The sequence below is a fragment of the Centrocercus urophasianus genome, unplaced genomic scaffold (genome assembly GCF_019232065.1).
Source record: "Centrocercus urophasianus isolate 14NV4802_14NV808 unplaced genomic scaffold, USGS_Curo_1.0 seq_26, whole genome shotgun sequence".
Taxonomy (NCBI): Eukaryota; Metazoa; Chordata; class Aves; order Galliformes; family Phasianidae; genus Centrocercus; species Centrocercus urophasianus.
In genome coordinates, this window is record NW_024884822.1 from 9,559,122 (window position 1) to 9,582,247 (window position 23,126).

Here is a 23,126-nt window from a genome sequence, read left to right on the forward strand (position 1 = left end):
TCTCCCTTGAGCTCAAAAAAAAGCCCAACAAAATTAATCTCTGCACACAGCCTAATTTTGTATTTAGTGCCAACTTTGTATCTCCATCAAATTCCTCCACGGCATGAGCTGCAACACGGTACACAGGCTCATTTTCGTTATTTTATCAAATTGTGTTAACTTTCCCTCTGCAGCATTCCGAGGCTGGCAACACCAAGACGTGCAGGAAATGTAAATCACTCCCTTTTGATATGATAACCATAGCAGTGAATTGCATCCCAGAAATCAGCTCAGGATTATAGCTGAGAACTCGCTGAAAGGCACTTAGCTGTGGCTTTGCGCCAGAAGGGTAAATTTCAGCTGGCAGGTCGGCAAAAACAGGCTCAGGACTTGGGAAAGAAGAACAATACGTAACATGCAGCTGTGGCTGCCCAAACCTCAGAGCCAACGGCCTCTGGGTCAATATATAATTAAAGGATGCCAACAGGTGTCAAAAAGAAGTGTATATTTATGTATGCAAATGTATGGGTGAGGTATATTAAATATGAATAAGCACCTAGGAAAGGAACAGCTAGCAGGCTGTAGGATAAAATCTGCCAGACAACTACAGTTGCATATATAAACAACCACACACAAAAAACCTGCATATCCTGCATAAAGCTATTTGTGGTAAAGCCCATTATTATAATCATTTTAATCACGCATTGTTTATTAAACAACTTACCAGTTTCAAAGCTTTAGTGAATGCTGGAATGCGAATAATCAGAACATGTAAATAATTGCCTTATTTTCATGTATAAATGCTACTGCTAACAGCTACTTGTACTAACCCTGGGCCAGGACTCTGCTGAATGAGGTACTCACAAACACAAAAATAAAAAGCTGTCTGAACCCTAAGGAATTTGCAGCTCTTACAGAAAAGAGGCAGCAGATGGATATAGACAGAAATAATCAAGAAATAGTAGTTAAACAAGGCAGGAGCTGGACTGAGCAAAAATCCCTGACTGCTGCGAGCCTCGTACACGCACCATAACAAAGAAGAGTTTTGATCATCAGTGCCCCACAGCACACACAGCTCGGAGCATCCCTCATCATCGCCGCTGTGCTCCATCTGCCATCCCCATGCTTCCTGGCAAACGTGTCCCACTCACCCACTACACTTCATCTTACAGCATGAAAACTCCTTGGGCCAAGGACTGTCGTGTGTGACTTCACTCTCTGGCCTCAGTCTGATCATAGAGAAAGGTAAAACAGTTTAGGAAGGAAATACATATTTCAAATGACTGCTCCAACGGAGTTCGTACACAAGTCTAAAGCCAAAATTACCACACACAAGAAAACACATCAAATATCAGAGGCATCCTCAATGTTTCAGCAATAGTACCTCCTGTTGGTTTCTATTCAGTCTACACATCTCTTTCTCTAATCTGAACTGTACAAAGTTACTGGCACAGAATGATCTCGTGAGCCTGAGACACACGCTCAAGTAAATGCATGTACAATGCCCAACCTCAGCCCGAACCTCCAAAAGGCAACCATAGAGCACACAACCGTTATAAAAATCAGCTCAGATGATACCTGGATGAGTACAGCTGCCAAAGTCTTTGGATTTTTTAATTATTATTATTATTTTTTTTAAATTCATTTTTCCTTTGACACCTCCCATAGAGGTGAAAGAAAATACTGCTTTGAGTCACTGCTCATGGAAACTTCACTCAGGTGTGTTCCACATCTCTTAATTGTAGCACTTTTTCAGCAAGATGCAGCAAGGCAAGAAGCCAGTTCCTAGATAATACAGGCTCAATAAGTGGTGGCTGCCACTTCCACTCTTAAGCATGCCATATCACAGATTTTCCAATACAATTCAAACTTCAGAAGTGGAAAAAATAGCATGTAAATGGACCTCGCTTGCTCTTAAATCACTGCTATCAAATCTGAATCTGTTTAAGCCCAACAATTTAAATCAGGCCTATTTAACTTGCAAAGGTAGGTCGGCTTTTATTGATCACCACCAGTACTAATGAATGCACTCTTAAAAGAATGAAAGTGATGACAGACATAAGCATACAGCTTGGTTGCTCAAGGCTCACTAGAAATAAGTGATAACATATTTACAGCCTTCAAGCTGTGTTTTTATCTGTGCAACTTCTACATGCACCGGAATGCAGCACATACACTTGCTGATTCATACCAGAAAGTTACAAGAAACAAACACAAACACACATCAAAACCAGAACCTTATCAAAACGGAGGTGGGGAAGCACTTCTACTCACTGAAGACACAGCCATGAACTTTCAGAATACTGTTAGAGCAGCGTGAGCACAATTACCTTCTCAGTTGTTCTTCCTCAACTGTTTTTAATGCAGTATTTCTGCATTTCCTACTCGGAGTCTGTGCTATGACCTGAATGTTGAACTATTAACAACTGGTGCTACAGAAATAAGGCAGGCTTATTGTTGTATATATTATGACATTAGCTAGAGGTGTTTTTAATTAATCACAGGTCCTTCCTCACATCTTTCACAGAAGGACCAGAAAAGAAGCACGTTTATAGCACAGATGAAATTTTTAAATAAACAAATGTAGACTATTTGAAGAACTGAGATTCTAAAAGAGAGAGTAAATAAATGAAATAAATAAGTGACCTTGTTGAGGGCCAGTGATCACTGTCATAGCAGAGAAACAAGGGAACATTTAAAGATTTGTAGCATTTTCCACCCACACGGACAAGCACAGACCAAATGTAGCACTTTACAAGATACAGCTAGGCACAGCCTCACAATATACCTTTTTGCTTCCCTACCCTAGCCCTTCATAAGGGACTTCTTCACTTAAGAAACACATCTTTCCATGCAAAACTAAACATAATTTTCACTTTATTTTTCATGTCATGCTAAAATAAATGTATACCTGATTTTCAAGTGATATCAGATATATCACTCCCATTCCAATTACTTAATACTCATTTTTATGGCTTGAAAGAAACTGTGTCTGTAAATATTACATTTAATCACATTTAAAAAATAATAATCATCAAATCATTGCAGTTAATGTACTAGAACAGAGAGACAAGATTTTGGGATTTGTACAACTCAGACAAGTTCCTCAATCAACCCGTATCCAAGTTTACTTCTCCACCTGATGAACAGGTGAGGTATATAAACGGATCAGTGCCTAGGATCTGCTCTGGAGCTATGCTGTCAAACAGAATCACAGAATCACCAAGGTTGAAAAAAGAGACCTCTAAGATCATCTGGTTCAACCATCCACCTAACACCAATGTTGCCACTAAACCATGTCCCTCAGTATCACATCCAGATATTTCTTGAACACATCCATGGATGGTGACTCAACTGCCTTACTGTGGCCGGCCAGCCTGCTCTTCCTAACATCCAACATCAGTCTCCCCTGGCACAACTCGAGGCCATTTGCTCTTGTCCTGCTGCTATTTACAGGAGAGAAAAGGCTGACCTCTGCCTCAGCAGAGAGCAAGAAGGTCTCCGCTGATGCCCCTTCTTTTCCACACTAAACAATCCCAGCTCCCTCAGCTGCTCCCCATCAGACTTTATGCTCCAGACCCCCCACAGCCCTGCTGCCCTTCTCTGGACACATTCCAGCTTCTCAATGTCTTTCTTGTAGCGACCAGAACTGAACACAGCGCTGGAAGTGTGGCCTCACCAGAGTCGAGTATGATCATCTCCTGCTCCTGCAGGTTAACACCATTACTGATAAAAGCCAAGATGGAAGGACCTTCTTGGCCACGTAGGCACGCTGCTACCTCATGTTCAGTCAAGCAGCAACCAACATCCCCAGGTTCTTTTCCTTTGCCTTAAGCCTAGCATAGCTAGAAAAGCCAATAATAAATAATATGAATCCTTATCATCAACTTTAAGCAATTATTCACTGTTTATTAGCCTACAAAGTGAAGACTAATAAATATTATTTTAGCAGATAAAGTCAAATTACCTTGATTGAAGTTGCTAAGTGTTCAAAGACAAACAGCTATGGCCTCGTTTGCTTTTTATTACTTCTGATGAAATGTCAGCTCAAAACTGAAAGATACTTCCTAGTTATTTAGGCAATGGGAAACTTGGGCAGTTATTTTCCAGGAAACATGGCCTGCCTGACAGCTTTTAAATGAATAAAAGTGATATTATTACAATTATCGTTAAAAGAAGATGTCCCTCATCAAAATGTGTCTGGATTTTAATTGACAAGGTCTGGGTTAATGCTGTGAAAATGCCAATGAAAGCAAAGCCTGTGGCTCAAACTAATTGTCAGCACTGAGCAACCTCAACCTCTAACCCACCACAGATTTATCACTCTGTGCACACTGTACTCATGACAAGAAATGTTTGAATTAATCATCAACAATGAGAAATTCCTCCCAGACAGAAAGCAAGCAGAATGCAGGGCTGCCCACCCCCCTTTCCCTTGCTCTGGAGCCTGCAAGCCTTCCTAACAAGAAATACTTTGTTGTTGTTCTTTTCTTTTAAGATCATTGCAGGAGAAACTTTCAGTGCTCCTGAAATGAGGAATGAGGCATTGCTCTGAACGAGCTGCAGAGCACAAACAGCCAAATGTCCTTCCACTTCCCTGACCACCGTCCCCAGTCAACGCCAGAGCCACAGAGAGACAATGTCAGGTCACACATGAGCACCAACGCCACTGCCAATAATACAGGGTTTCTTTAGTCTCAGTAATGCCTACACAATTGGTCCACTGTCTGGCAGTCATTCCTATGGACTCATCCCAAATGGTTCTAGTTCTGGACTACCCAACCTGCTCTCACCACTGAGACTGCCCCACATGCTCACTGAGGGCAGCTCCCACCATGGCCCCTGGGACACATCTAGACAGCAGGCAGCCCAGTGAGCTTCCAGCCTCAGGGCAGTGAGCCACAAAAATCAACTGGCACCGATATTTCAACTTTGCCACCATAGTTTCCAATGCACTGAAGCTAATATTCAGCATATTCAGCTCCATACACAGTTCTCTGGGGATCACTGTTGTCCTTTCCTAGTAGCTAGGAGGCAGAGACTGCTGGCAGCACAGGGACAAACACCCTGCTCACTTCACTGCTCCATTTCTCCTCCCATTCACCACCAGCTATCCTGCCTTACTAATTTTTCCTGTTTTCTATGTATACACCACAGAAACTACAAGCTGGAAATCTCCTATTAAATGATGCCAACAAGGAGTCTCCATTCACAGCTAATGTTTGGCTGTGTACATTTGCTCTCATTTCCAAATGTTTTCAGTATGTTTCAGCTTCCCTTCATTAAACATATTCATAATTATTTACAGTGCATCTAAAGAACTTGTACAAGAGGTTTGTGCTTCCAAACACAGATCACTTGGCTGCAAAAAAAGAAAATCAGTTCAGCAGCAACAGAAAGAGGTCTGCAGTGATCAGGAGGTAGAGCTCAGGCAGAGAAAACTGGGAGCCACACCATGGGAGTTGGTCTTGACTTCTACCAGATAAGAATTTGGCTCATATTTGGCTAGCTGAGTTTTTAGGCCATTGCTCTTTAGTTAAATACCAAAATAGACAGGAACAGTGACCATTTTTGATGATAAATAAAAAGTGGAAATGTCTGGTATTCTAACTGAAAACATGAACAGTCTAAATATTTTTTTCTGGTCTAAAGAAACAAATAACACAGCAAAGTAGATCCATAATAGTTCATATCAGCTACTGCTGTGCTCTTTTTTCAAAAGTTGTCAGAGCTTTCCAAACGTCTAACTCTTTCAGGCTCTTTCGTGCACTGTGCAGAACTAAGGAAGGGCATTTGGCACTTCAATAAATTGTGCTGTGTCGGTTCTGCAGTGCTCAACTAAAACTAGCAGGACCCAGCATGCAATTATGAGACCAGAATGGCTCCCAAAGTACACACGGTACTGAGACTTCCAGCAATTATTTCTGTGATCCTTCAGATAGAGGTTGTTCAGGGACAGAACTGCTCCTTTAGGTAATTACATTCCCAGGGCTACATGGGGCCTGTCAGACTTTCCCCTCTCTCCATCACAGGCCAGTTTTGTGGTTCGTTATAAAACAAACATGTCATCCTGATGGGAGTTTTCTTAGTCACTCTCAAATGCAGAAAATATAACAAGCAGTAGCTCAACTGAATCTGAACACAACCAATTCACTGCTACACAGAGACACAAAACGTTGCTTCCCGTCTGCATACAGCATGTGGGACATGGGTGACTTTCCTAGCAGTGATTTTATCTGTTAAGATGTGCAATTAAGTCAGCATTTGTCCAACAGAAGGTAAAAATGACTATCTAGGTGATATCACACCATAAGCAGAGCAGCAAAGGCTCTGGAGCATCCTGGAACGATCAGTCCCATGTGCGACTTTCTCCACCAAGCTCTGCTCTGGCAAAATTCGAGGAGGGAAATGCAGAACTCTCATTTCATTTCTGCATTACTGGATGTAAAGCGGAACTGCCTTAACCACACGGCAGGAGGATGGTAGTTCATAATTAATTTTCCACATCAACTGTTGGCCGTCCTCCTCTACCTCTCTGCTAGGCTGCAAACTGCCAGCGATAGTCATCCAAGAGCAGATATACCACAGAGCAAAAAGTATGATTATTATCAGCTGTGCTTTACAGTGTGGACTCGCCAAAAATAAGAGGTAAGCGAGCTGAGGCAAAGTACCAGTGCAAAGGCAGTCCTGCCTGAAGCTGCTTCTCATCCAAGAGATGCAAAAATTAAGGGGATAGAAAAGCGGAATGGGGGAAGACAGGCAGAAGGGGAAAGGCTGCAAGCAGATATAGAAATGTATTCTAAGAAAAAAGTTTTGAGCCAGGCAACTCCAAAACACCTGCAGCCCAAAGAAACAGCCATCCCCATTCATTCCAGTATGCCTCCACCTGTGACATGCCCACAGGCTGCCAAGCAGCTCAGTAGTGGAGAAGGGGCTCCAAACTTCCTCAGCTTCTGAAGAGAACAAAACTTCACTGCCATTCAGACCTTGGTTAAAATTTTCCACTCCTCAAACTTGAAATTTCTCAAAGACCAGAGTGCAAAGTAATTACAAGCAGGTCTTTGGTCCTTACAGGAAAAAGGTCTCCAGAAGAAAATAAGCCACTGCTTCATCACCAGAAGGCAGAGCTGCAGGCTGACAGCTCAGAACAAGCTCTTTTGTGTGACTTTGGGCAGACACTTTGACTTCTCAGTATTTCAAGAGCACAGGTAAAGGACTACTACTATATTACTGTTCTGTGATTGATATCTTAAGAATTCCATGGTAGTTTTAGAGTTTCTTATTTTCTTTCAGAAACTCAACTCAGTTCTGCTGCTGCTATCAGCTTTTAATTCATTTTACACCAAGATATTTGTTATCAGAAATTGTACTTTGATATGTGTCAGGTTGATGGATTCAATAAAAGCCCTGTCAGGAGGAGCAGAGCGAACAGAGTGGCAGAAGTGGTGGCATCAGTAGAATTGATACGTTAACAGCCAGTCTGCTGATCTTGTAACAAGACACGCAAGCATAATAATCGTTTCATTTCCTAACTCTGGCAAAATAGTTCTGATAAACACTGGAAAACATTTGCATAAAAATTACTCATACAAAAAAGCTCAAGTGCTGATAGGAACACCGATAGAAAAAAGCCATACGCAAATGTGATCCCATGCGCAGCTCTGTGTTCCAGTTTGGTGCTGAAAATTCAATTGAGAATAAAGCATTTATTCAAAACTTAACTTCAGGAATTCAAGCAGATATCCCCAGATAACCCAACTGAGTATTTCCTTCCATAGTACTGGAGCAGGATTTCACTAACATTTTCAGACACAGTTGGTAGACCTGAACCCCTCATCGAGTCATTGGAAAGCCACATTATGGTTTATTTTGACATCCAGACTTGCAGACACGAAAACCAGTGTTTCTGATTTCATAGTATAGAGAGTGAGAAAGTGGGTCAGTGCACTGCCAGAGGTCAACAAGAACTTGTGTATACCAGCCACCTGTGCTGAACCAGCTGCACCGTGCTACAACGCAACTTCCTAACTTCAGATAACTACAGAGTGTTTGGGAGTGGCTAAAAAAAGTTTTGTTTTTTTTTTTTTTAAAAGAAATTATATTACAGTTAAAGCAAATGGAAAAGTTCCAAAGCAATTCATCTCAAAGAGTTGGTTTACACTGAGGATTTATGTCCATGTAATGAAGACAATTAATTGCTATGAGATCCATAAAGCATTAAATGAACATAAGTTGGTTTTCTTCTTTCTTCTCAATTTTTCTTGCAAGACAAAGTTTATTAACTACGTTTAATTGCTATTTAAAATTCTTCTCTTACGTATTTATTGAATGTGCTTTTTTGGCAGAACAGAGCATTTTACTAACCAGATTCTACTAATCTAAAAATAAGCACTTTAAGAAAAAATACTACTCTGCATTTTATCCACAGATCAGTTTAAAATAATTCCTTACACAAGAAGAATACCATTACCATAAATACGTTTGCGTTGTTAAAGGGGGATCAGCCTGTCTCACATGAGTAAACATCTTATGCTGCAAAGATGAACATGTTCAGCTAACACCATTTGGGCATATGGTGCCATTTCCAGCAGAGATACAGGATAAATGTGGGTCCTAATGTCATTTGGTGTTACCATAATCACTCAAACTAACCACATGAAAGAATTGGATCAGGTCAAAGCAGTAACCTCAGACAAACAGATCTGCACCCAAATCTACTTTGACACATAGGGGTCCTCAACAGCACAGCCGAGGCCATCCCTGCACCTCCAGCTGAGGGTATCAGATGCAAGTTCGGCATTGTAGGTGCCCATGTTCATTGTAAGGGAGTTGGACTAGATGACCTTTAAGGATCTCTTCCAACTCAAACGATTCTGTAATTCTGTGACTTGTGATTACATGCAAATCAGAGATGTTTGCTGCTCAGAAGCGACTGCTCCTTATTCACCAGTCATAAAATGGGGATAAGCAGCAGTTCTGCCTTATGAGAACGTTATGGGAACAGAGAAAGTTGATGGTGGTCAACTATTCCAGTAAGGCTGCATGAACCCCTAGGAGGAAGAGAAAGCACAGAGAACAGTCTCAGCTACCAGAATGGACAATAGCAATGTAGTCAACTCCTTAAAAACTGGTGCAATGTTCTTAAAGATCAAAAATCCCCACAAACATCTGAGCTTTCCTTACATAAGAAGAAAGATTTCAGCTCCAACAGTCACAAAGAAAATACGAAAATATTACCAAAGTCCACGCTGGAGCTCAGTGTCTAAATAATCACAGAATCACCTATCTTCCAGTTTGGAAAAGATCTTCAAGATAATGAACAGAGCCCACACATCCTGGGGCACCTGTGTACCCAGCAACACACGCAGAGCAAGGAAGATTTGTGCATTTTCACCTACAATAGTCAGAACAGAGCTTTCTTGACTTTCAACATTTAGAAGTTAAGCACATAATATAAGCTATTCCCACCAACTTTTTCTACAATCACTCAAGCTGATACCCACAGTGGTCATTCAGGTGTGTACAAGATGCTCAACACTAACCTCCTCCTAAAAATACCTTTTTTAAGCTAAATATGTGAAGCTCAGGTACCTAAAATGCAGACAGCTGACCTAGGCAAGATAAATCCTGGGTCTGTGTGCAGAAATGCAGTGCTCTGAAGAAGAAGAAAGCAGAAGAGAGCAGACAAGGGTCTTGGTCTGTCTGACACTGCTTTGTCACTCTATTTCCTGCTCACAATTTCATGGAGCCTGTGGGATAGACGGAAGACCCAGCTACCACCCATTTGGCAGCAGACAGAACCACAGGTGTGGTTTCCTGGCTGGGACCTGCTGATCTTCCCAACTTACAACATTCACCATACCAGTGAGTGCAATACAACGTACATAGAAAGACGGGGGCCCCCCCCCCGCAGCACTGAATGCGGGGGTGACATTGCTGATACATTTTTCTCAAGAAACTACTGCTGGTTCAGTCATGAAAGAGAAGTCAATACCTGCGTGCTAAACAAAAAATGATAGCATCACCTGATACCACTTTATTAGAATGTGGGAACCAATACTTCAAGAAGTTTTGTTCTTTGGAAGCTTATTTTGCCTCCAACAAAATAACTTGGCCTATGTAAAAGAAACCATAGTATTGGAGGCTACATAACATAAAATGCTTCTACAATACGTTCCTTAAGTTCCGGCCCCAATTTCTTGTTAAAAGATGAGTTGTGCTCTTTCTTGCTATGTTTACAGCATAACAAAAGAAACATTCTTATGTATATAAAATCCTGAATGCATATAAAAACTACAAGAGCCACACAACCAGGAGAGTGCAAAATTATGCAAGAAGGGGGTATTATTACTCCTTGGCAAGCAGTGAAAATATACTGAACACAAAAGAACTCACAGGACTGTATTACAAATTGACCACTTCAGCACTGTTTGCTTTCCTCTCCAATCCTCTGAACTATAGAGGTAAGTGAAACACAACAAGCATGACTTTCAAAATGCGGATTTCTATCAACGGGCATACATCACCACCAACAGAACACAAGCATCAGTGAGCATTTTGGTCATAAAGCATCTGATATCAACATGCACCCCCTTAAGCCCAAGACTCCAGCAAGACTTCGGTCTTGATGATCGCTCTCCACATTCAGAGAGAGCAAAGATTATTTACTGAGGAAGTAAACATATGGCACATATATAGCAATAAACACAAAGGCTGATAACTTCCTATTTTTGTCAGATGTAGATACTCAGAAAAAGACAAAAGCCGGGGGAAAATGACATACCTTACCAGACATGAATGTTGGACTCAACTCATTTCAGAGCAGCGCTGGCATGAAGCTAAGTTCCTCAGGTGACCACCAAATGCAATTTCTTTCTCAGCTCTCCAGAGGGTCCAGCTCACCCCTCTCCTTGTCACTGAGGCAGATGCAGTGTCCTCCAGTACGTCAGAGCCTCAGCTGTGAAAGATGCTGTTCAGAATCAGGAAAGAGAAGAAGGTGTGGCATTAAATTCTGGGGTCAGTTGTTTGGCAGATTCAGAGCAGAGCATAAGACAACATCTGATAGAAATAAAATGTCAAGGCAGGACGGAGTCTGTGACAATCCATCACGCATGGCACCTTTGGAGGGCAATCTCTGAATACAAGAACTATGGTGCAAAGCTATTCTTGCCTTACAAAACTTTAATAGTACCACTGCACCATGAAACAAATGCTAGCTCGGCTGCATTTTATTCTAGTCTGATATACTAGGAAATAAGTAATACATTTCTCCATAGGGAATGTTTTAATTCATTATAGCATTTTCACAGAATAACAGAACTTTTATATTAAAAGCAATGACACAGCCTCAGTCTTAATACTTTGCACTGTTTAAAAACTGCTCTCATTTAGGAAATTCAAAGCTTCTCAATGGGCAATTACATTAGGTCTTATAGTTAATGGGAAGCAGTGACTGTCAGCCCAACACTCAACAACATGTTCCTGAATTCAATTGTCAGAGACAGAAAAACATCCTACGGATTTCTGGGAGGGCAGGAGCTCTGTATCACCATGTTTTCTGGCTTCCTATCACTGATCACAGCTAGCTTGCAACAACATCCAACAACCTTAGAGAAGCACTGGGAAGTTCAAACATTTGTATGCCCACTGCTGCCATCACATTCTTCACCTCCAATCTCTCTGGACTGTCCATAACCAAAAGTCCATACAGCAATCACAGCCACACAGATCAGAACAACCAAGTCTATTTACTTTATTTAATCCTTCATTTCCTGGCACAATGCAGACCTCCTGCACCTCTTGAACTCAGACTTAATGGAAAAACACAAAGCTTCACAGATTCTGTCATCTTCCAGGCTAACTATCAAGCCTTTGGTTGCAAATGGCACATGAATCACAGAATGGCCAGTGTTGGAAGGGACCTCAAGAATCACAAATCTCCAACCCTCTTGCCACAGGCAGGGCCATCAACCTCCCCATTTAATACAACACCAGGCTGCCCAGGGTCCCATCCAATCCAGCCTTGAACACCTCTAGGGTTGGGGTATCCAAGACCTCTCTGGGCAGCCTGTTCCAGTACTTCACCTCTCTCACAGTAAAGAACTTTTCCCTGACATCCAACTTAAATCTTCCCTCCCTCAACTTAAAACCATTTCCCCTTGTCCCGCAGTTATCTACCCTTTCAAAGAGTTGACTTCCCTCTTGTTTGTAGGCTCCCTTTAGGTACTGAAGGCTGCCATGACGTCACCCCACAGCCTTCTTTTCTCCAGGCTGAACAAGCCCAGCTCCCTCAGCCTGTGTTTGCAGGGGAGGTGCTCCAGCCCCCTGATCATCTTCGTGGCTCTCCTCTGGAACCTCTCCAACAGCTCTCTGTCTTTCTTGTATTCCGGACCTGGACACAGTACTCCAGATAGGGCCTCATAAGAGCAGAGCAGAGAGGGACAAAATAATGAAAAAAATCAGACTGCCAACCAGAATGGTTGCTAAATGACTGACGGCTGTTGATGGGATGATGCTGCAGCAGCAGACCTGCAGGGAGCAGCAAGACCCAACCCTGCCTCTTCAAGGGGATTTCTGTCTCTGGGGACCACAGTTACAATAACTTTTTCATTTTTCTTCATAAAAGCCTAACACAAAAATCATAAAGAAAATCAGTTCTGCATTCTTGTGCACTAACTATAGAATCATCCGAGTTGAAAAGCAGAAGGAACAACAGGAGTAGATTATCATTGTAAACTGAGTGCCGAAGCCTGGTCTCAATTTGGAAGAGATGCGTTTTTGAAAGCTCCTATTCAGTACAGCTTGCTAATGCTCATCTGAGGGAAATCTCTTTGGTAAGAATTTGGCACGTTGTCTTAACATGCTGCTATGCATGCCCTTGGAGTTTCTCTTCTGTCTGAATTCCTGCACTGCTGGGTGGACCATAAATTACAGCACAGGCAAGAGAGCACACTTTCAGCTTTTGGCAAAGACAAAAAAAAACAAAAAAAAAACCTTCCCTCACATCTAACCACTACCATTAGGAGACTGAAAGCACAGCAGCACTAAGCTGGAAAATGCTGCCACAGATTCCAGGCAAGCAGTTGCCCAAGTCAGACTGGAATTGTAGAGCAATGCAGATGTGCAGTGATGCTGGAGGGTGGGGAAAAATGGGAGCTGTGGCGATGAAGGAGATAAACAACTTTGGTTTCAAGAAAATGCAGTGACTATATAATATTCAAGCACATTCCTAAATTAACAGAGTTAAATGTATTAAATCAGTCTACAAGTCACAAGAGCAGGAATATAGATGTTCTCATTAATCAGAAAGACAGACGAGAGTTTTCTAGTAAAAACTGTATTTCCCTTAGAGAAGCCTCACCCCTTTGCTGATAGAAAGCATGTATTACACAAAATAACTATATACTTTAGATGTAATGAATCAGATCGAGTCTTAAATTTGAAGACACCACTTCTATCTTGAAATGTTCTCAGACCACAGATCAATGAAGGTTAGAAGACCATCCCAAAGGCAGCCTTGCTTTACCCTTTGTCCTGTTCTTACACTCTTCTTCAGGCACCAGCTATTTGTCACTGTCAGGGTGAGGACAGGAGCCAGCTGGACCTTTATCTGACCCAGTACAGTCATCCTTGTCTTTGGGTGTCATGTAGCTCAAGGTGTGGACCTTGCAGCTATGATCATACATAGTGAGATGTATGTGTGAACGATGATATTCTCACTAATGTGAGAACGATCACATTAGTGAGAATATGCAACTTTTTACAGGGCTAAATGAGGTATCTACAAGCTGAACAATTTATTTGTAACTGTATTTTACTGTGCATATATTCAAATTACTGTTTGGCTCTTCAAAAATTCATTACAACCTAGCCAACTGCAATTGAGGACATTAGCTGGGCCTGGAAAAATTATATATTTCAGGAATCCAATGACTTAAAAATCTGAAACCATATCTAAAGTTGTTTTGGTTTTACTGCTGCTGTGGACGCTAGGAAATCAAAGCTTTGCGTGTGCACCCACGTGGACTCGCATACAACACTCAAACATGCACAATACGTGTGCATGCAGTCTCCTAATTCCCCTTTCCCTAGGGCCACACTTGGCCAAACACAAAACTAATGCAGGGGAGCTCTACTGGTAGAAGCATAAAAAAAGGTTGTGAAACAGGCAGGGAAAAACACAGGTTTATTGCTAGACATTTAACAAAGTCAGCCTCTTCCGGAAGGGCAAGAAAAAGATCCCAGAGCAGACACTGAACACAGCAGGAAATAATGCCGATTCATTAGCAGACATATCTTCTAATTACAGCCTTGGACATTAGCCCCCATACAGCAGAGTAAGCAACAGCTGCTGCATTTTACACATCCTTCAGTATCAAACTCACTGTTTTCTAGAGAGCTTCAGGACAGCATGGCTTAATCAATCCCAACACGCTCACTGGCTTCAGCTGAAAGCAAAGGTATTCAGCTATCTCAGAGGATGCTCATGACTCCTCACAGCTCATATTGTATTGGAAATTGGCTTCTGTGTTTTTACTGGATTTGTTTTTCTGCTCCTGTTGCATCAAGGAAGCTGTAGGATCAACAATTCATCTTGTCAGCTCCATCTCTGGTAAAGATCTTACATTAATTTAGTGTAAAGGTGACACTGGTGAAGAAGAGAATAAAATGAGGCTTTGAATCCCTCTTTCCAGAAGGCTAATGGTAAAAAATTGGTAGCAATACTACTATGGCACCTTTCCAACTATAACACTTACAGCGCTGCCCACGATCGTGTCCCAGACATACTTTGTCATTCACGATGGCTGAGTACAAAACATAAATAAAACAGAAGTCACCAGCAATCCTAGCATTCATCTGTTTTGAGGCTTTTTTTTTTTTTCCCTGCCAACAAAACTAGTAGCAAAAGAGCTGAGCTGCAATTCAGGTGATAACGTCAGTGATTTGGATAATTGGTGGAGGTCGGCAGTGTGATGGACGTCCTCAAGAAATGAACTCAACGCAAACAGTAACAAAATGGAGAATACACTGCCTGAAATATAATGGAATGCTGTGATGCTGCTGAATGTTAGCACTGCTTTTTGCCATCCAAGTGCAAACTAAAGGCATCCAGGAGAAAAGAAACAAGGACAGTGGTAACCATGTCTGTCATTAACATCATCATAATAGTACTTACGTTACATGGTAGAAAAGTAAAATTAAACTGACAGGTTTCTCTCAGAGACAGCTACGTGATACAACTTTGCTGATACAACGGCATCTAACTGGATTTCTCCTCACTCAAACCTAAAGTGGGAGCATAACTAGAAAACAATCATGTCACTCAGCTTAGTGTCACAATTAAACAGAGCCTTAATTTCATAGCATACATGGCTCTCTATCACAGTAAAAAGAAACCACGCATCTATTTCTACCAAATTTAAAGCATGTTTCTTCAGCCCAGCTGCACTATACCAATCAGCATTAACATTTGTCCTGCTTACAGAATTCTTCGTATCGAAGTATAGTATAAGAGAGTCTGAAACTGTACGGCAAGGTGAAGTCAGTGTCCTTATATTCCCTCGCCCCCTTTTTCCTTAAGCCAAAGAAGGCTGCCTGCAGCACCTGCAACGGCCTCCAAAAGGCTGGGCTCGCACACCCACTGCCCTCCCCCAGCAGTCACCATGATGCAGAGGTGGGATCATGTGTGGGATGTGCTGTGAGAGCCTCAACTGCCCCACTTTGTCAATATATGCCACAGTGTAAACCTAATTCTGTTAACCAGGGAAAGACATCATTTTTGGATCTACTCCAAGATACACTTCAACACAAACCGAGTTAGCATACTGAGACTCTTCTGGAATACATTTGGATCTATTTTCTATATTCCGTAACTCAGTTACACGCCAGGACAAGGAATGCTGCTCATTACTGGAGGACTCACATACCCCTGGATCTCTTTACTGCAGCTGATAGCATAGAAGTGAATCGTATTACAAGATCAGGGCATTACAGCATAAGCTTTTTATAAACATACTGTACTTCTCTCTCTATCAAAGGTATTAGCTTGACCACTAACTATAATCTAATTCAAACTCACTGTAGTTGTATTTTGCCACCCAAATCTCAGGACTGACTTCCCTACATCTCCTTCAGCCTGCCTTTCACTTTCCTCCCCCTCCATTCCCAGACTCTCCCAAACACTGCAGATGAAGTTTCCCAGTGGTTCTGGCACTGTCCTCATTCTGCTCCCCCTGAAATCAGTGAGATTTATTACTACTCTGCATTAAGACTGCTCATAAAAAACTGTTTTTGCTGTCCTAATCTGTCACTCTCCAGAGACTTCTGCTTTGAATTACTGCTATTTTTCATACTTTTTTTTTTTTCTTGCAAAGTGAATAAGTAAATGTGTATATCTCCATCTACTGTTAAATGTCATTGCTAAGCAAACCTTTCGTCCTTTGCTGAAGTTGCTTATCTCTGAAGTTATTTATTTAACTGTAACTTTATTGTTTATCTCTGTGGAACATATTGGGATAAGCTGGTATGCCAAATGTTTGAGAAAATACAAATCTATTGGATTCTGTGGCAGCTGGAGGACACACAGCTGTCAGTCAGTTGTCAACCTGGAATCTGAGCAGGGTTTTCCATTATAAATTCAGATTATTCTTCTCAGGGTTTCGATTTTAAAATCCACACATAGCATCAAACTGATGCATTTGTTGAGTCTCCAACTTGGTCCTACTTTGATGCATTGAGCCAGGGTTAGTTAGTAAGAACAATTGCTTTCAGGCACTTTTCAAACTTTTGGAAGTTTTGTTTGATAAATTAGCTGTACGCAACATATTCTTGGCTCTGGAAGCTGCAACATTTCTGTGGTTTTACAGTTACAAGAGAAAAGTAAGAGTCAAGCAAGTTCATGAACGACACACAAAGAAAGCCTTATTTACTGCACAAATCTGAGACGTTCACCTGGAAAGTATATCAAATTCACTGACACTTAAAAACACGAAGCTAACTCCTGAAATGTGGCTCTTCTATGATAGGTCATATATTTGAAGAAAAATAAACTCAAGTTGAGCTGGAAGCCAGCATAAAAGCCTGATCAATCACTTAAGAAGGAGCCCTTAAGTGCTTTAATTTCGGTCAGTGGTACAAGGACAACGGAGGAGGTGCACAAAGGTGTGCCAGAGCAGCAGGGACAAGGACTACACTGATGCCTAGGGGAGGCAAAGAGAGGCCAGAGCAAACCTGGGGCTGCAGGAGATCTCTAATGGAAGTGTCAAGTTCAGAGAAGGTTGGTGTGTGTTTAGGAGGACTGTAAAGGAATAGAAGTGCTTATAAGTCCCCGGAATGGACTTTTGGGGGTACAGCACATGCTCAAATACATTTGGACCCCCTTACTACTTTCTTCCCTAAGCACACACACTTCTCCAATCAACATTTTCTCAACCAGCCCATCTAGTCCTACACGTTGAGCTACAGAAAACAGTAATGAGTGCAAAATGCTGAGCAATCCAGTGCTGTTACGGAAGGCATCGTTGCCTCAGATTCTGTATCAGAAATATCTTCAGAGTGCACCCACGTAAACCCCTCCTGCTGTCAGCTCTAGGAGACAGGTTAGATGGATTTTTCCAAAAAGTCTCCAAACTAACTGAAATACTCTCATTCCCTCATAAAATAAGGCAGTGTCACACTGCTTTCAGTTGGTGAAAGCTGGTTTCCTCACCGTGCTGTAAATCCAAATGAACAGAGCAGAAATACAGCATCCAGCAGACTGCACTGCTGAGCCACCGCAAGCAGCAAGCATCTGAACTGCCTTCAATCTCATTAGGCTCTCAGTAGTCTTAAAGCAATCTTTTGATTTGTGCTGCAAACCAAAGCAGCTAAAAGTAGACTATCAAATGCAGAGGAGTCTAGAATAACCTTGTTACGAAACACACCAAATTCTCTTCAGACACAGCTACAGACTGCTGGCTCTGTGAAGGGGCTGATTGTTAGATCCCAGTCAGAAATGTGTCACAGAGCCCAGGTAGAGCTTGGGCATGAGATGAGAAGAATCATTTAGCCACTGCTTGTACAGCAAGCATACAATGCACCTGAACCCCACTGACATCCAGACATGGACAAAATATAACTATGAAAAACAGATGAAAACTACTCAGCACAGCGCAGCATTTGAAACAGAACTCTGCCTTATCACCGGTTGTCTTCTACAGATCCACATTTACATGTAGTGTTAACTGTCTTTACACCATAACTGTGTCATCAAGTAGCTGGATTCTCAAACTCTTGCACCCTTTGTTCATCTAACTTTTCTTTGGAAACACGACCCCATAAATATCATGCAAGAGAGTTTAGGGTGCTTCGCTAAAGTAAGAAAAAAAAAAAAAGCCAACAAAGTAATACCATCACAATGCAGTACTGCACGTATAAATCAATTAGACAAATTCATCTGTAAGGGATTTGGGTTGGGTTTGGTTTTTTTTTTTCAGTCCACTCACCCTTAAACAATTGGACACTGCAAGAAAAGCCTTCAGCTGTCTATCTGCATAGCACTGCAAATGGTTTGAACAACAGCAACAAAGTTGATTGGCCTGAATTTATCTCTGGTGTAACTTCATCGACTTCAGGAGGCTTTTGCCAGTGATAAATCTGCCCTCTTTGTTACAGGGCAAAAAATGAGTCTGAAATCACAGCTTTGAGAAATGTCAATGAACAAGTTTGGATGTGGGCAAGCCTGTGCATTGAGAAACGCTTCTCATTACAAATGTGCAAAGCTTTGGCAGTTTGCAAAAGGCTGCTCTTAGGAACGGTTATGAAGAACTATAAATAGACTGCTCAGCCCATGATAAATTATAATCTGTGAAGCCTGCAAGATCAGAAAAGTCTACAGCTCTGTTTCTTCAGTGGGGATTTTCAGGTCTTGTTTGACTGGAGACAAATTGTCAAACTTCATTGCATGGATGCATACGTGTGTCTAGGCATATGTGTGTTTTAGAGTCAATTCTGGATGCTTCCTGTCATCACCCAAAAGAACCATATTAAAAGCCATGAAATGACATTCTTCACGGAAACTGAAACACGCAATTTCATATTAAAAAACAGCAAACCATAGAAAGGACCAATTCCATACATCGTGGTGGTTTCAGACATGCCTTAACCACTCTCTAAAGCAGCTCCAGAAATCCTGCTGTGACTTCCTGCACCAACCAGAAGCTGCAGTCCTGTACATGCTCCACTCTTCCTTAGCAGCCGCTGAAAGCAATGAACTTCAGCAGCTCTGATTGGCACCTGCATTATAAATAGTTGCATGCTCCTATTAACACATCTGCTCTTCCCAGGTACGGTTTTGATTGCTCACTAAGACCAAAGAACAACATATGAAGATGGCACGAGTGCAGCATAGAAGTCCAAAGCAAGCAGCAGCAGGGGGTGGGGGAAGAAATCAGGATCAAGCTCACAGCTGTCGTCAGTCAGCCTGGAGCTGCTGCAGCTAATTACTACAGAGCAGTTTCTTTTATCTTTTTAGATCCATACCTTGTATATTCACAATCAGTTCAACAAAGACACGTGACAACTGTTACTCAGCAATAACAGCCTTACAGCAGTCGTCACAATTACCCCCGTGTCAGAGACTGATGGGAAGTAGGCCTTCCCGCTTCTATTTCACTGTGAAAGGACAACCAAAAGTAGTTAAAGTATATATTAATGGCTCTTCAAATAATATGCTTGATTACATCTACTGCAGAGTATTCTCCTTCACATTTTTGTAATGAATCTGACCATGAAAAACAAATTTATGTCTACAGTTTGCATCCTTATAAACTGAATTCATTTGATGTGAAAAACCTACAGTTTAATTGCTTGATTTAGATGTGGCTGCTAAAATGCGTGCTGAAACATTACTCTTTTAATTATGTTAATTTATAACTGAAAACCTAAATTTACAAAGGCAATAACATTAATTATTTACTTGCCCATTAAAGCTGAATATTTATGACTATGCTAATTGGCTTCATAAGTCTGCCAAAAAATTAAAAACGAGTTTATGAACTGATTTATACAGGAATGATACCTCCATATCTCTCAGCAGGTTCTGTGCATTTAATGGGTTGTACTGATATGCATTCACTTATACTCCATTACACTTACTATTTTTAAAATATTTTTTCCTTGATTAAAATGCCAGTTCTGACACAGAGCAAGCTCTTATACTCTTCTGTGCTCAAAATCCTGTGTGCAATGTGATAGACTTTCACTGCTCCGTAATAATTCATGAAGATTACATCTTGCTGTTTAAACACTTACTGAATGTAGGACTACATGGGGTTAAACCAACCAAAAAAGGAACCAGTAGCTCAAATAACCCATCCCACACCAAGAATAGCAGGGCTGTTAGAAAGCAATACCAGTGGTGAAGCACCTCACTTAAATTTAAGCTTCATTCCTACATACAACATGACTAACATATCTATTTGTGCATGCATCCTCAAAAGAACACAATCAGGTAACTAAAGCTTACAGAGCAACTTGAGTGTTACCTTAATGTGTGATGAAGGGCTAATTTTTATTTCTGTCTAGATGGAAATTTTAATTTCATTTGGCAATCTCTCTCCACTCTGGCATAAAGATACCTTTCCTTTCTTCTTACATTCCTGAATAAGCTACATTCCCTGGAGGCAATCAGATCACTGTAAAGCTGCTGTGGCGTGGCCATCAACATGAGACAGAAATGCTATGATGTACATTTCTGCTTGTGCATTTGTGGAAGTCCTCTTTGACTGGGGCTACCAACCGTCGGTCGGCAGAGTGCATAACGTAAGCAGAATAAAAGAGCCAACCCAGTGATGCTTGTTTCCAAACATGAGAGGATCAGAAGTCGTCACAGGGTACAAGACAGCTCCTGCAGTGAACTGGTACAAACTGGCAAAATAAAGAACTTGTTAACACTGAAGTCCAGCCTTGTTAACACCAAAATCCAACCTGTGACACTAGAGACATTTTTGACAATTTATTTCAGCACTACAAAAAATGACGAAGTGGTGATATTTCAGGTGAGAACACTAAGTCTGTTCGAAACTAGAGCTATTCAATACATACACCAAACACAGAGCTGTGGGACAGGATGCTGCTGTCAGCCCTGCACCTACAAACCCGACATGACACAGGTGATGGCTGGGCTGCCCTCAGAACCTGCACCCAGGTCTTGTTTGCACTGTTTTTCCTTTATTCTTTTGCAAGAGCATTTACTTTGCACCCAGAGACCTGATCAAAAGGCTGCTGCCATCAGTGCAAAACTTCCCATTAACTGATGGTGATCTCAATTGGCATTGCAGTTTGTATTCCTTCCTATTTGGCTCATGGCTACAAGCTCACGTATATTAAACCATCCTGGAAGCAACCATATCTCCTGCATTGCTTTATTATCTAAGAGTTTGGTTAGTGCAAGCCGCTTCCCTGTGGGCCTGAATGGAGATGGGTAAGTGACCATTGCAGAGACATTCAGAGAGATTCAGTGGCTCCACTACAAAAAAGCTTCTCCTCAAATGTTTGACTTGCCTAAATTACATCTACAGCTTCTTCCTCCCAAAACACACACACACACACACACACACACACACACAAAAAAAAAAAAACAACCACGGAAAATGGGATAATGCAACTACCACTAAGAAGGGCAGAACAGAAAATTTATATTTCTATGAATATCATTTATTTTTGCATATTTTATTGATTTTAATTGGATAGGACCTGAAAGAATGGCATGGACCTATGTCAGGGAAGGCTCAGGCCAGGCATTAGGGAAGGGCTCTTCACCAGAGAGTGGTGGGCATAGAGTTCAATGTAATAGCACTTAGATAATGCCCTCAGACACACGGTTTGGATTTGAGTAATCCTGCATGGAGGCAGGAGTTGGACTTAGTGATCCTCGTGGGTCCCTTCCGATTTGGGATATTCCATGATTCCATATAATCTAGTTATTCAAAGAATGTATATTTATAGACCAATAGACCAAAATCCAGGGTTTTGAGAACAGTAATTATTCAGAAAGCTATTGAGTTGAAGTCAATGTAAAACTTGTATACTCTGTAATGTTTCTTTGAATTTTCAATTACTCTTGAAAATGCCTTTTTTAAAAAAAGCAAGAAACAAAAAACCTTATTATGTAAGCCACACCTTCTATAAAAAAAAGTTATTTCAAACTAAAACCCAAGCCTTTTTTAAAGACCAAGGAGGCAACTAAATTTAGCAAACTCCATAAGTCTCGTGCTTTTCCGTTTTGCTTTTAGCCTGGGTTTGCTGAACCTGGCCTTTCCATCACTATTAAGGTATTAATGGTTTGGCACTGAACAGTGCCAAGACATCAGGCTGCAACATTCAGATCCAGTCTGGCATGAAGCAAGAAACCTCACAGATAAAGACCTGGTACGAGGCAGACCTGATAAACAAGGATAATGCTGCATGGCATACAACTAGCAGAAGAGAGGGTGGCAAAGAGAAGATAATTTTCAAGCATGTGGTATTTTTAGCAACACTCAACCAAAATGCCTTAGACATCAGTTTCAAGCCACTTAATCCTCTTAATGATATGCCATGGCATTTGTTTATGATTAGGGTTTTGTTTTGTTTTCTATGTAAGATTCCCCTTAGACACTCAAATTCAATGATCTTTTTACACAGTTCTGTGAATATACTGAGTATTTGGTTGGAGTTTAGTTATCACAATGCTAAATTACTCCATCTAGGTCATTATTAATTCCCCTAATTTTACCATATTTCACCATCATTACAACAATGCGGCACCCTACGGATACATTTATTACAGCGCATAAATCCTGTGCTCATAGAAGATGCTGGAATGCCTAGTCTGCAATCTTTGTACAAAAGTCTAAGGAATGCTTAAAAAGAATTATCTTTAAGCCAACTTTTCTAAGGCTTACTTCTAGATTCCCATCCTCCACCCAACTATTACATTGTTGTGTGATGTTAGGTAAGTTCTCTGTACGTGATACTCTACTGCAGTACAGGCTATTGCTCAAGGCAAAACTCTTTCATAGTAAATTCACCAGGGAAGGGGATGGTGAAGAAAGAGCAGAGAGCATACTGCTGTACACAGCAACTTTCATTAAAGGAAAGCATTTATAAAAATAGATATTTAAAAATAT

The 23,126-nt window shown here is 41.2% G+C and overlaps 1 protein-coding gene across 2 annotated transcripts in view; it reads right to left on the reverse strand.

Moving 5' to 3' along the window:
• SGCD (sarcoglycan delta) overlaps positions 1–23,126 on the reverse strand; it is a 213,368-nt gene that overhangs the window by 186,111 nt on the left and 4,131 nt on the right. Inside the window, exon 2 of one of the 2 annotated variants that reach the window (XM_042826092.1) lies at positions 10,768–10,948. Coding sequence is in view for 1 of the 2 variants with exons in the window: in XM_042826090.1 (XP_042682024.1) it covers positions 10,763–10,774 (12 nt within the window). In the remaining variant the exon portion in view is untranslated. Of the gene's footprint in view, positions 1–10,762; positions 10,949–23,126 lie in introns of both variants that reach the window. The other variant, XM_042826090.1, reaches the window with a different exon arrangement.